The sequence below is a fragment of the Scyliorhinus torazame genome, chromosome 9 (genome assembly GCF_047496885.1).
Source record: "Scyliorhinus torazame isolate Kashiwa2021f chromosome 9, sScyTor2.1, whole genome shotgun sequence".
Lineage (NCBI taxonomy): Eukaryota > Metazoa > Chordata > Chondrichthyes > Carcharhiniformes > Scyliorhinidae > Scyliorhinus > Scyliorhinus torazame.
Window position 1 is genome coordinate 243288345 of NC_092715.1, and position 13525 is coordinate 243301869.

At 48.3% G+C, this 13525-nt stretch overlaps 1 protein-coding gene and 1 long non-coding RNA gene across 3 annotated transcripts in view; one reads left to right on the plus strand and one right to left on the minus strand.

Annotated features, from left to right (window-relative positions):
- Positions 1 to 1367: 1367 nt before the first annotated feature.
- On the minus strand, positions 1368 to 7773 carry LOC140430084 (uncharacterized). Its single transcript, XR_011949319.1, has 3 exons — positions 7575 to 7773; positions 6842 to 6929; positions 1368 to 1671 (listed from the first exon to the last, which is right to left on the minus strand). It is a non-coding gene; the product is annotated as an uncharacterized lncRNA (long non-coding RNA).
- Positions 7774 to 8295: 522 nt separating this feature from the next.
- The window catches only part of gldc (glycine dehydrogenase (decarboxylating)), a 219717-nt gene continuing 214487 nt past the window's right edge, over positions 8296 to 13525 (plus strand). Inside the window, exons 1-2 of one of the 2 annotated variants that reach the window (XM_072517219.1) lie at positions 8296 to 8617; positions 9095 to 9173. In XM_072517219.1, the coding sequence (XP_072373320.1) occupies positions 8318 to 8617; positions 9095 to 9173 (379 nt within the window). In that variant the 5' untranslated portion in view covers positions 8296 to 8317. The remainder of the gene's footprint in view (positions 8618 to 9094; positions 9174 to 13525) is intronic. The other variant, XM_072517220.1, reaches the window with a different exon arrangement.

A 13525-nucleotide genomic window follows, 5' to 3' on the forward strand; every position in this document is an offset into this window, starting at 1 on the left:
CATCTCTATAACCTCCTCCAGCCTGACCACCCACTGAGGTATCTGCGTTCCTCTAATTCTGCCCACTTGCATACTCCCAATCATAATTGCTCCACCCAAAGGTGGCTGTGCCTTCAATTGTCCAAGCTCTGGAATTCCCTCCCTACACCTCTCCGCCTCTCAGGGTGGAATTTCCCAAAAAAGTGACTGTCATTTTGGGTGGGAAAACAGGCACAAATTGCTCCGACCATTCCGGTGTGATTCTCATCGCAATTCTCCCACAACTGGTCATTTTGTTTGGAGGCGGGGGAAACCCACTGACAAAATGATGTGTGGGACCTAAAAGTGCCGGCATGCCCAGACTCACAGATATCAAAGTGAGAGTGCAGCCTACCACACCACCCCCCCCCTCCATTGATCACTGGCATCAGGCCATCGGGGCCCTACCAAAAGGTCTCCCTCAGGCACTGCCCTCTTCTAGCTGTCATCAGCCCTCCCCCCCTGATTGACGGTACCAGTGCACCCCTTTCCCCTCCCATCCTAGGTGGGCAATACCCCATTACGTGGTATCCAAATGCCTCCCCCTTCATGGCCCCCCCCCCCCCCTCCGTTCATGGCCAAGGCACTTAATGGTCACGTCCCCTTCAGGCCCCACCCTTGTGAGTGTCACCTGACACACTGGCGTGCCACCTGGCCCCCTAGAAGCACTGACCGGGCAGTGCCAACCTCAGGGGCAGCCATTTCTCTAATGGCCCCCACAGAAGTGGATCTTCCTGGCCACCTGCTCCCACTCCCTTCTGAGGGTGATCCTTGAGAGTTTCCCAGTATCTCGAAGACCAGGGCATCTCTCCTCATTCTCACCTCGACCATCAATGCTTTGAGTGCCGCACCCGTCAGTTGGATTCCTCTGTTTTGACTGGTGTTCACTTTGGAAGAATTTCCATCACAGCTCGCCTTTGAGTGGCATCCTGCCTTTAATAGGAACAGGCTCCCTTTACCAGATAATCTGGTACAACCCAGCTAATTCTATTCACTACCTGCAGTGCTTGCCAGCAAAGTTAAGAAGGATAGAGCAGCACTGAATGCGTAGGAATTCATTCAAGTGAGATCTGAATGGGCATGGGCGCACTGTGAATCATGGCTCACATGCCCATAAATCGGGGCACCATTTTTTGAATAGCCACTCATGCTGAAAGACACTTAAAAGATTTGGTAGTTGTAGTTTTCTACATTGCTGAGTTTCTGCACATTACATTCAGAGTGTTGGATCCGTACTCCATGAACTTTAGCAGTAGGTTTCTCAGAGAGGCAGATGTTTCTGTTTGGAAAGGGAGGCTATGTCAAAGACACAAAATGCTACTGTATAATAAAGTTTATTAATTTCCTTGTAAATTTGGCAATTTTTAGATTTGTTATTTTTAGTATCAGGCTTTGTTTCTTCACGAGACAAAAGGTTTTTTCAAAAAAAACTATTTTGAGCAGTTTCACCAAGTCTGCGGCTCTTCATTTTCATTGGTCTTCTGGCTTGATCAATGAATGGTCATTTCCATCCTTACTTTCTTACGTGTTGGTTGGTGCATTTTGCCTCTGTTCAATCTTGTTGTGTTGAATTTTATGAAAATCTTACCTATGTCAGTCGGGTAGTGTGACAAACACTTTCCAATGTTACTTTTTGAGGTTTGACTTTGAGATCTAGAAATAAATTGGAATAGGTGAACCGAGGAATCAACAAAGCAAATTACCTGCATTGATACCTATATGTTCCGAGGACAAAAAATGTTCTCCAAACAAATAAGCATTGTTAACACTGCAGCATTTGAAAACGTGGCCGCTAATTGCAGCATCGTAACCAACAGGGTAGATGTTTCACTAGTTGATTTTTTGGAGGGTGTTGAGAGGGAAATTTTGGCCATGAAGCCAAGTGAACTCCATGATCATCTTTGAATTGTGTCATGGGATTTTTAAAATGTCTACCTGCATAATAAAGGAGTTTTGGTTTGACGTCTGATCCAGAATGTAACATCTTTATAACAATGCACCGATAGTGACACAGTTTAAACAGCTCCGCAGTGCACTCAGGCACTTTTTATTTGGTCAGTCAGGTGTCTGACATATAAAGGAGCCCACATAACGTTGACACATTTCCAAGGAGCGGCACGATGGCACAGTGGTTAGCACTGCTGCCTCGTGGAGCTGAAGACCGAGGTTCAATCCCGGCCCCAGGTCACTGTCCGTGTGGAGTTTGTACGTTCTCTCCGTGGCTGCGTGGGTCTCACCCCCACAACCCAAAGGTGTGCAGGACAGGTGGTTTGGCCATGCTAAATTGCTCCTTAAATGGGAAAAAAAGAAAGACACATTTCCAAATCAAGTTAGAAGGGAATCTACACCCACCGTCAGAAAAATAAAATGTGCATTTCAATGTCTTCATAGGCATGCATTCCACTTACTCTGAAGGGCTTTAAGAGTATATTGGTAGAACCCAGACATAAGGAACACCTTCACCCTCCCACCCCCTCTCCCCTCACTTCCCTCCCCACCACCTCCACCACCACCTTTGTGTGCTGTGTTCCTATTGGAGTTTAACCAGCTGCAACTAAAGCACTGGAGGCGTTCCACTCTTAGTCCAGAATTGCTTTATCAGTTGAGATGCTGACTCCTAGGATTAACTAAATGGTGTTGGTGTCGGGGGGGTGGTTGAAGGGTTGTTTATTCGGTTTATGTGTCGTTCTTCTGATATTCTGTTTTCGGTGTTTACATGTTGAATGCCTCGAATAAATTAAAAAAAAAAAAACAACTACACCAAAATGGGCCGAATACTACCCTCCAAGTTCCATTAGTCAAGTCTATGCTGCCTGTTCAATCACCAAAGCACTTAGGTCTGCATGCCATAGATGTTTCAGCTAATCCCCAAATCCTACTTTTTATCTGCAAGAAAGGGGGACTTGAGTGAAACAATTTATTCCAAAGCCCTGGAGACATGGCACTCCGCATTGCCCAACCTAGTGCATGCTGCTGGTTCCTGACCGGCAAACCTTATACCGGAGGTACGCTAGCCGCCACCCCCCCCACCCCCCCCCCCCCCCCCTTAACGAGGGGAGCACATATTACCCCAAGGATTCTGGCCATATGTATAATGTGGATACAGGTTATGACACTCAGCACCAACCATATTACTTGACGTCCACTGTTAGCCCAAGATGTTAATTCCCTGCAAGGAGAATGGTTGTCATCGCAAAACTGATAGCTTCAAATCTGTTTTTACCTAATTGGGCAGAGGTAGCAGTTTCTCCTTGCAAGTTGCATGGTAAACAGCACAACTTGCCAGAAGATGTGTGCATATTGTGGACTCCATTGTTCAATTGCAAAAGGAATAAGTGGTTGTCCCCCAGTTGGAGCGGCAATGTTCCAGAAGCTGCTGCTTGCCCTTCTGCCAGGACCCCAGTTCTGTGTGGCTGAGAGCGTGTTCTCATACCCAGCCTCCAGGGAAATGTCCTCCAACATTTGTCCCAGATCTCAGAATTTCCTCATCAAATATTTGAGCGTCACCTGATTTCAGTGTCACGTAAATAGGCACAGCTGGGCAACCGACTTAATATTCTAGACACCCAATTTCAGTCATTCGTTTTCAACTTCTTAAACCAGGACAGGGTAAAGATTCCTCTCCTACAAAGGTTCTCAACCGGTGTGCTGTGACTGACTGCTGAGCCATGAAATAAGATTCAAAATTATTTAAAATGAATGTAAATAAACTAAATCAAGCCTTTGTTTTCAGCTCTGTGGTCAGCATCTCCAAGTACGAACAAACCCCATGCCTCCCATGCAGGCGCATGGGAGAGGGACACAGATGCGTCGACAAGCTCACCTGCATAGCGCTGACCAATGTAAAAATCCAAACTGTACAAGTGCGGCCCTTTCCCAGCCACCACGTGCACAGTTTGAATTACCAATGTAAAACAATCCGAACCATGCATGCTTGGCTGTTTCCTGGCTGACGCATGCATGGGCAACCTCAGGTTCTTCGGGTCTTGGAGGTGCCCACCACAAAGACAAACGCCCGGTGTGCCTGCGCAAAACACAAAAACACAAAAAAGGCGGTAAAACTGTGGGAGAAGCAAGGGAGACAGGGAGAGGTCGGGAATAAAAAGGAAAGGACAGGGAGAAGTAAACAAACAAGATTCCCAGGAAGGGAAGAAGACAGAGGTAAGAAAAAGGAACCAGGAGAGCTAAGGAAAGGTAAAGCAGGCTCCAATTAGAGAAAGGATTACAAGGAGCAGATCTTCGGTGAGGTGGGCTCAGGAGAAGCTCTAGTAGTCAAAGAGACCCCAAAAGGAGCCCTGAAGATCCAAGAAGGTAACCAAAAGGTTGGTAAATCTGTCCTGCAGGGGGTTGGGACAAGGGTACACGCTTGGAGCAGTAGTTTCCAGCTTGTCATGGCCGAAGAGCTAAAATCATGCTTGTAAGTTAATGCTTCAGGGCATTTATTTTGTAGCGTGGTGTGTTTGGCCACATCTTGCCATAGATAAGATCTTGAAGCGAAGTGAAGAATCCTGCTCTGATTCAGATGAAAGAACAGGGCTTCATAAGAAACAAAAAGCAAGGTTTGTACATAGGCAATGTAATGCCTTTTGTGGACTGGTAATGCCACTTTCCCTGTCCCAGAATGTCTAATTTTCAAGGAGAAGCTCTCAAATGCTGCCAATTAAGTTAAAACACCATTTCAATACAAAACACCATGCGCTCTCTCACAGATATACAGTATTTCAAGTGCATGAGAAAACAAAACATAAAGCAAAATCAACCCATGATGTGTGTGGGTTTCAATTAAATGCAAGAGGTGAGTTACTTGATGGCTCAGCTCATAGAGAAATGGAAGAAGTCGGCACCATTGCCAAAACCCTAATTCTGCCGGCATGCAGAAGTATGGCGAGAGTAAGAATGGGAACTGATGCTGCAAAAATAATTGATTGAGTTTGTTCCCCTTTCTGATAATACAGTCAAATAGCATATTAACAAAATGTCAGTGGATAATGAACAGGTGTCAGGGACAGCACGGTAGCATTGTGGATAGCACAATTGCTTCACAGCTCCAGGGTCCCAGGTTTGATTCCGGCTTGGGTCACTGTCTGTGCAGAGTCTGCACATCCTCCCCATGTGTGCGTGGGTTTCCTCCGGGTGCTCCGGTTTCCTCCCACAGTCCAAAGATGTGCAGGTTAGATGGATTGGCCATGATAAATTGCCCTTAGTGTCCAGAATTGCCCTTAGTGTTGGGTGGGGTTACTGGGTTATGGGGAAAGGGTGGAGGTGTTGACCTTGGGTAGGGTGCTCTTTCCAAGAGCCGGTGCAGACTCGATGGGCAGAATGGCCTCTTTCTGCGCTGTAAATGCTATGATAATCTATGAAGGTGTTTCAACAGAAATTGGAAATAGATGGAAAATTTGTCCTGCACATTGATAACTCCACAATTATTAGTGGACACTGCCAACTCTCAACCGATGTCCGGTATATTGATGGGGACCCTGTCAAAAGGAACCCTAGCAATGCCACCCTGAGATGTTGGAAATGCTCCTGTCAGCTTTGCAGTGCCACCCGAGCACCTTGACACTGCCAGGATGGCAGTGCCAAGGTACCAGAGTGGCAGTGCCAAGGTGTACGCTTTCAAGCAGGAGGCCAGGGGAAAACCCTGCTCTGTCCGTGACCACGCAGGGGCCTCTAATGGCCTAGATGATTCCTCTGGGTGCCATTCCGTCTGCTGAACGATGGTGTGGACCAGTATTGAACTGTGTCAAGTGACGTATCGCTGGATAGGCTGGTATATGCCGGGAGCCCAATAGATACCAGGCCAGCAAGTCTAAGCGGGTTTAAACCTACTTAAGTGTGCAAGGCTTGATTGGGCGGCATACTGATCACGGCACATCGCAAGGTGTGGGTGGATCTCGCGAGACATACTGGCTGCTGGGAAGCCCGCCAGAGGCGTCTCCTGGGATCTACCAGTCGTGCCATGCACCCGTTCGGATGCAACGCGGCCCGTAGATCGTGCGCGTAATGATTCTTCATGCGCGAAGCTTGCATAACTTTCAGATATATTTGACCATCTGAATGTTAAAATGCAGGCCACAAATGCGAACATTCTTCCTGCCACCAATAAATGTCATGACTTCAAATCAAACTGAACCTTCAGCAGAAAAATGTGGCAAGCGGGTTCATTGAGATGTTCAAGCTGGCATCAGCAAATCCTGCTGGCAAAACCATACTCAACCTCATCTTATGAGAATAATCTTCAATGGTGCCTGTTCGGGCACACAGAGGAAGAATTCAGAATGTCCAAATTTTCTCACAGCATGTCTTTCGGTACTTGTGGGAGGAAACCGCAGCACCCGGAGGATACACACGCAGACACGGGGAGAACGTGCAGACTCCACACAGATAGTGATCCAAGTCGGGAATCGAACCTGGGACCCTGGTGCTGCGGAGCAACAGTGCTAACCACTGTGCTACCATGCCGTGCCCTCCACACATCTTAAAACACTTTGTTGAAGATTTTAACTGGGTATGTGATCGATTTGGTTCACCTTCTCTTGAATCTTCAAAGAAATTGTCATTAAAAGAACAAGGGGAATTTGCAGAGCTCAGGGTAGATTGAACACTGAAACTAAAGTTTGAAGAGATCCCTCTGGACCCATTTTGGTTGCTTGTGGGACAAGAATACTCATCTATTTCAGATCGGGCTATAGCAGTTCTCTTAGTTTCCCACAACCTACCTGTGCAAGTTGGCATTCTAAGCACTGACTTGTGTAAAAAACAAAATGAGGCCGCGCCTGTCAGTGCAGTAAGAACTGCGAGTTGTACTGTCATCAGTTCCTACCTGGATCAAGAGACTCTGCTCACAGAGGCAGACCAGGTGTCAGATTTGTGTCATCGGTCAGATGTTGCGCAAAGTATTTCGTTCATTTCTGAACTTTCACATTGAGAAATGCAGACATGAAAAAAAAGAAAACAATTGAACTCTTTTAATCTGAGTAATTTTCAATTAAAATTGACATGCAACTGGTGATAAGGCTTTCATTGCAAACTTAAACTCATGAAAATTACATTAAATGAAGGCTTGAAGGGGGCGGCACAGTGGTGAGCACTGCTGCCTCACGGCACTGAGGACCCGGGTTCGATCCCGGCCCCACGTCACTGTCCGGGTGGAGTTTTCACATTGTTCCCGTGTCTGGGTAGGTCTCATCTGCAGAACCCAAAAAGTAGTGCAGGGTAGGTGGATGGATTGGTCACGCTAAATCGCCCATTAATTGGAATAAAAGATTTGGGTACTCTAAATTTATTTTTAAAAATGATGGCTTGACATGTTTTAAGAGGTTTTAGAGATCAAAAGCAGTTTGGTTGGAGAAACTAGGGGTGCTTCAACATTTTTTAGTAATATAAAGGCGTTCCACGGCTTAAAAGGTTTGGGGATCACTGCTCGACTAAACAGCCCTCCAACGAGGTGAATGTGCCATGAGCCCGACTCTGTCTCTCCAGGGTTGTCGGTGACAAGGGTCTACAATCCTCGCTCCCACCCTACAACCGTTTCCTCATATTTGGCATAAACCCACCTTGCAACCTGGCCCTGGGTCTCTTTATATTAGGCCTGAGGATTCTGAGCTGATTAGGAGGACTGGTGGGCAGGTGCCTCAGGGGGTCTTTGGGGCAGGGGAGGAAGCAAGAAAGGATGTGCAACAAACAGGTTAGCATGGAGTGTGTGTGTGTGTTGTCCCTCCCAACCTATGCCCTCCATCCTGCACTGGAGCTGAAACACATCCCAGCGCCTGACATGTTCCCAGCAGATGGCGGCATTAGTTGCAAACTCCTGACAAGTCTTCGCGTGGCTGAATAAAATATAACGTTTTCTTCACGATGGGGGGGGGGGGGGGGGTGCTGCTGCTGATGCATCTTGCCTTCTGCATGGGGATTTTTATTTTTTGGGGGTGGGGGGGACCCGGGACCCCAAGGCATTCGAGTCCTGCCTGGAAGCCAATCTGTGCAGCTGTTTTGTTGGATAGGTGTTTGTGTACAATTATAAAAAAAACAAATGATGGGTGAGATAATGTTAGGGAGGCTTGTCCACGCGTCATGGTTATGTAGTCACTTGATTGGGTGTGGGTATATAAAGCCGGCTCGCCGCTTTACTTCATTAATCCGGAGTGAATTTTGAATCGGGGGAGGAAAGGGGAGAGGAGGGGGTTGTCAAAAACAAAAAAAGGCAAAGGTTTGGGGAGGGTGAGAGTTAAGGGGAAGGCAGTGGAGATAGGGGGTAGGGCTTTGAGTGGAGGCACGGTGTGAGAGGGAGGGGGAGAGAATGCAGAGCTGTGTGAGATCCTGGGGGTCGCTGCTCCACTCCCTGCAGCCCACTTGGCAGAAAGTTGGCGCAAGGCGGCTGAACGGGGCGATCGTGGGCAGGAGGAGGTCCTGTGGGCAGGGGGCGAGCGGGGGCCGCGGCGGGGGCAGCAGCGGCGGCGGGCGAGCCCTCTCCACCACCCCCACTCCCCATGCCAGGCTCATAGACAGGATCCTACCCCGGCACGATGACTTCTCAGAGAGACACATCGGACCCGGAGACAAAGAGAAAAGGGAAATGCTGGACACTCTGGGACTGGCGGTAAACAGCGGCGCCGTTATTAAAATGTTCTGTGTCTATAAACTCCAAACCGCGTGTAGTAAATAAGGGGGGGGGGGGGGGGGCAATTGGACGTTAATTTATCTATTGATACATATAATGTGCATTTTGCAACTTTTCACTTAGCAAAAGATCTGAGGTATTGCAACACTAAATTCGATTTACTCCCCCCCCCCCCCCATCCTCAGAGGAAGCACATGTCACGGTGCTGGGGCTGCAATTGAGAATTATTTTTGTGCTGGTAGAACATTTAAACATCTTTACCCGGTGGCAAACTCTTCCCCCCCCCCCTCACTTTCAGTGAATTTAGATGTGTTTTTGATGAGGGGAGAGAATGGGGGAAGGGGGGGGGGGGGGGGGGGTTGGTGCTCCTCACATTGAGCATTCAGCCCCTTGTATATTTGTTTAAAACTAAAATATGTATAATGTTGATGTTTACTATCCCCCCTGCCCCGGCAGAGCCTTGACGAACTTATTGACAACACCGTCCCCGCCAGCATCCGCCTCAACAGACCCTTGAGAATGGAGGACCCCGTGTGTGAGTAAAATATTTCTTCCTATTTTAAAAATATATATATTGTTTGCCCTCCTTTTTAGTTTTTATCTGAATGGGAGGTTGACACACCCGGGTTTTCTGGTGTGTTTTTTGGTTCGAATGTCCTGTTGCCCCCGAGGGTTGCAAATTGCAACATCAATGTTCCCCGCTCCTATAACCTTATTAGGTATAGGTGCAGTCTGGTATGTGTTTTTTTTCCCTCTCTCTGTGTGTCTCACTCTGCAAATCATTGGAAAGGGATTGGGGGAGGTGGGTGGCAACGATAAGCCGCTGTGAAGTTGTGCAAAGTTCACCTCCTCCAGCTCCAGCGCCCCTGTGTCTCGTTCAGCCTGGCTCGCTCGAGATTTCATCAAACCCAGGAGGCGGGCATGGAGCCCGGGGTCTTGACAGGGAAGACAGACAGCAACCAAAAAAACTTTTCTTGTTGCACCCTTGCCAACAACCCCCCCTCCCCCTTCCCTTCACCCACCTCACTCATTGTGCAGGGCAATTTCCCCATCACACAAGTACCATGCACAGCCAGGACTTTTGAGTCGCTTTCCCCCCCCCCCCCCCTCTCCCTTTTTTTTTGTTCAGCTCCTTTACAAAGCCAGGGAGCCGAGCTGGCACAAATGTCTGATCACTTCAACCAGAGGCGTGGATGTGGCTCCACTCCAGGATAGCACAGTGGTTAGCACTGTTGCTTCACAGCCACAGGGTCCCAGGTTTAATTCCCGGCTTGGGTCACTGTCTGTGCGGAGTCTGCAAGTTTTCCCCGTGTCTGCGTGGGTTTCCTCCGGGTGCTCTGGTTTCCTCTCACAAGTCCCGAAAGACGTGGGGCGCGATTCTCCACCCCCACGCCGGTTGGGAGAATCGCCTGGGCCGCCAAAATTTCCGGGGTCGTTGGTCCGATGCCCTCCCGCGATTCTCCCGAGCGGCGGGAACGGGCCAGTCGAGTTTCGCAGGCCGGAGAAACGCCGGAGATACCCAAAGTGGCGATTCTCCGGCACCCCCGCGATTCTGAGGCCCGGATGGGCCGAGCGGCCAGGCCAAAACTGCGGGTTCCCCCCAGCGCCGTCCACACCTGGTCGCTACAGTCGTGGGCGGTGCGTGAACGCTGGGGGGGGGGGCGGCCTGTGGGGGGGGCGAGGGGGGATCCTGCACTGGGGGGTACCTTAAATGTGGGGTGGCCCGTGATCGGTGCCCACCGATTGTCGGGCCGTCCTCTCTGAAGGAGGACCTTCTTCTGCCGCCCCGCAAGATCCGTCCCCCATCTTCTTGCGGGGCGGATATGGACAGGACGGCAACCACGCATGAGCGGGTTGGCGCCGGCCAACCCGCGCATGCGCGGATGACGTCCGTTATGCAGCGCCGGCCGCGTCATCTAATCGGCGCCGCTTTTACACGGGCGACAAGGCCTCGCGCGGATAGATGACGCGGCCCCGATACTGGCCCATTGTCAGGGCCTGAATCGGTCGCGACCGGGGCTGTTCCGCGCCGTTGTGAACCTCGACGGCATTCACGACGGCGCGGCCACTTCGGCGTGGGGGTGGAGAATCGCGCCCGTGCTGTTAGGTAATTTGGACATTCTGAATTCTCCCTCAGTGTACTGGTACAGGCGCCGGAATGTGGCGACCAGGTGATTTTCACAGTAACTTCATTGCAGTGTTAATGTAAGCCTATTTGTGACAATAAAGATTATTCTTATTACTTGTATCACGTGTGAAAAAAATTCTGCTTTCGACCCCCCACCACCTCCTCTCAAGCCAGACCGCACACTATAATATTCCCCCTTCTCATTCTGCCTTTTATTTTTAAGTTTTGCTACTAGCTGCTTCCAAATTTATGCCATGTACTGATTTTAATTGTCTTTTTTTATTGCAACTCTTCAGCAAGTGACCATTTACAATTAGAACCAAATAGGAACATTTTTCAGTCTTTTTTTTCAGGATCGACACATTAGTTTTCAGAAAGTAATTACTGCAGATGATTGGGGTTTGAAAATAAGTTGCTTAGCAGGTCAGGCAACATCTGCAGAGAGGGAGTTAAAAAAAATTTTTTTTTAGTACCCAATTCATTTTTTCCAATTAAGGGGCAATTTAGTGTGACCAATCCACCTAGCTTGCACATTTTTGGATTGTGGGGGCGAAACCCATGCAAACACAGGGAGAATGTGCAAACTCCACACAGACAGTGACCCGAATCAAACCTGGTACCTCAGTGCTGTGAAGCTGCAGTGCTAATTGGGATTGAACCTGGGACCTCACCACTGTGAGGCTGCAGTGATAACCCACAGCGCCACCGTGCTGCCCCTGCAGAGAGAGTTAATATTTTAGTCAGAGCTTTTGGAAAAAGTTAAGGGGGAGAAAAGAGGGGGAGGGGAAGAACAAAAGGGATGTCTGACTTGGGGAGAAATTAAATAACAGGAGGGAAGCTGGTGTAAGGCAAAGAGAGATTGGAATAGGACAAGTAAAGATGGATCTAGAGGAGATGTGAATATTAATAATAAAATCACTGCCAACAGCTAAAGTCCAAACAAGAGGGTAGAGGCTATAAGCTAGAGTTGTTGAACTTGATGTTGAGTCCAGAAAGCTGTAAAGTTCCCAAGTTGAAAGATGAGATGCTATTCCTTGTACTGAGCTTTGTTTGAACAGTGTAGGATGCTGAGGACCGAGAGGTCAGAGTGGGAGTTGGAGAACAAAAGTGGCAGGTGACTGACCGGAAGCTCAGAATCATGCTTGTGGACTGACCAAGAGATACTTTCAAAGCTGTCAACCAACCTGCATTGGTCTCGCCACAGTGAATTTAGTCTACTGGAATGAAGTGCAAGTAAATCACTATTTAACCTGGAAGGAGTGTGTGGGCCCGTGGACTGTAGGATTGGATTGGGTTGGTTTATTGTCACGCATACCGAGGTACAGTGAAAAGTATTTTTCTGCGAGTAGCTCAAACAGATCATTAAGTACATGAAAATAAAATAAAAAGAAAATACATAACAGGGCAACACAAGGTACACAATGTAAATACATAGACACAGGCATCGGGTGAAGCATACAGGAGTGTATTATTAATCAGGTCAGCCCATAAGAGGGTTGTTTAGGAGTCTGGTAACAGCGGGGAAGAAGCTGTTTTTGAATCTATTTGTGCGTATTGCCAGACTTTTGTGTCTCCTGCCCGATGGAAGAAGTTGGAATGGTGAGTAAGCCGGGTATGAAAAGTAGGGCAGGCGTTGCATGTGCTGCGTTGCACTGGAAGGAGATGCGCATTGGTGTAATTGATGACTCGGGTTAGGGTGTGCTGAAGTAATGGCTTGAGGGTTTTCTTGCTTGAACAGAGGCTCAAACAGTTCCTAGCCACCACCACCCTCTCTGCTTGGCTGAATTTATTTATGCTCTGGATTTTCATTTGACTCCACTTCCTTCAACTGAAAGGCGTTGCTTTGTGAACCGGTCTGGGTCTGAGTTATGCCTACCAACTTGTGGGGTCTGGGGAACATGTCTTGTTCCAGTCTTGTGTCACCTCCCTTGCCTCTTTTTGATGATTATCAGTGCCGCTTCCTGCTCTTGCCCCAAACTGTGAAATCTATCAATCTTTCTTTGAATTTCCCTCAGATTCATATGGTCCACCTCTGACTTCTATCTTCCAGTCCTTGACTTCTATCTCCATTTTTGGGCAGAGGCTATTGTGCAATAGCTACAAGTCCACGGCTATCTTTAAAAAAAATATTTTATTAAGGCATTGTATAAACAGTAAATACAAACAAAAAACAAGAGCAAGGACAAACAGGAACATCATAATAAATAAATAAGTAGCTAACCAACACCCCAACCCCCTTGCCATTCCCCTACTCCCGCTCTGCCTTCTCTGTTTTAACCCTTTTATCGCCACCCCCCTCGCTGACATATAAATTTTTATATGTCATTTTTAATAAACCTTCATTTTTAAAAATAAATTTAGAGTACCCAATTATTTTTTTCCAATTAAGAGGCAATTTAGGATGGCCAATCCACCTATCCTGCACATCTTTGGGTTGTAGGGGTGAGATCCACGCAGACACGGGGAGAATGCAAACTCCACATGGACAGTGACCTGGGGCCAGGATCGAACCCGGGACCTCGGCGGCGTGAGGCAGCAGTGCTAACCACTGCATCACAGTGCCGCCTACCTCAATCCTCCTTGAAGAAGTCGATAAATGGCTTCCACCTCCGGGCAAAATCCTTCTCCGAGCTATCAGGGAGGCAAAGGCAGGACATTGGCCTCTCTCACTCCCTGGACTCACGGGTCTTCCGACACTCCAAATATCGCCACTTCTGGACTCGGGACCACCGTCACCCTCAGCATCTTGGACATTATAT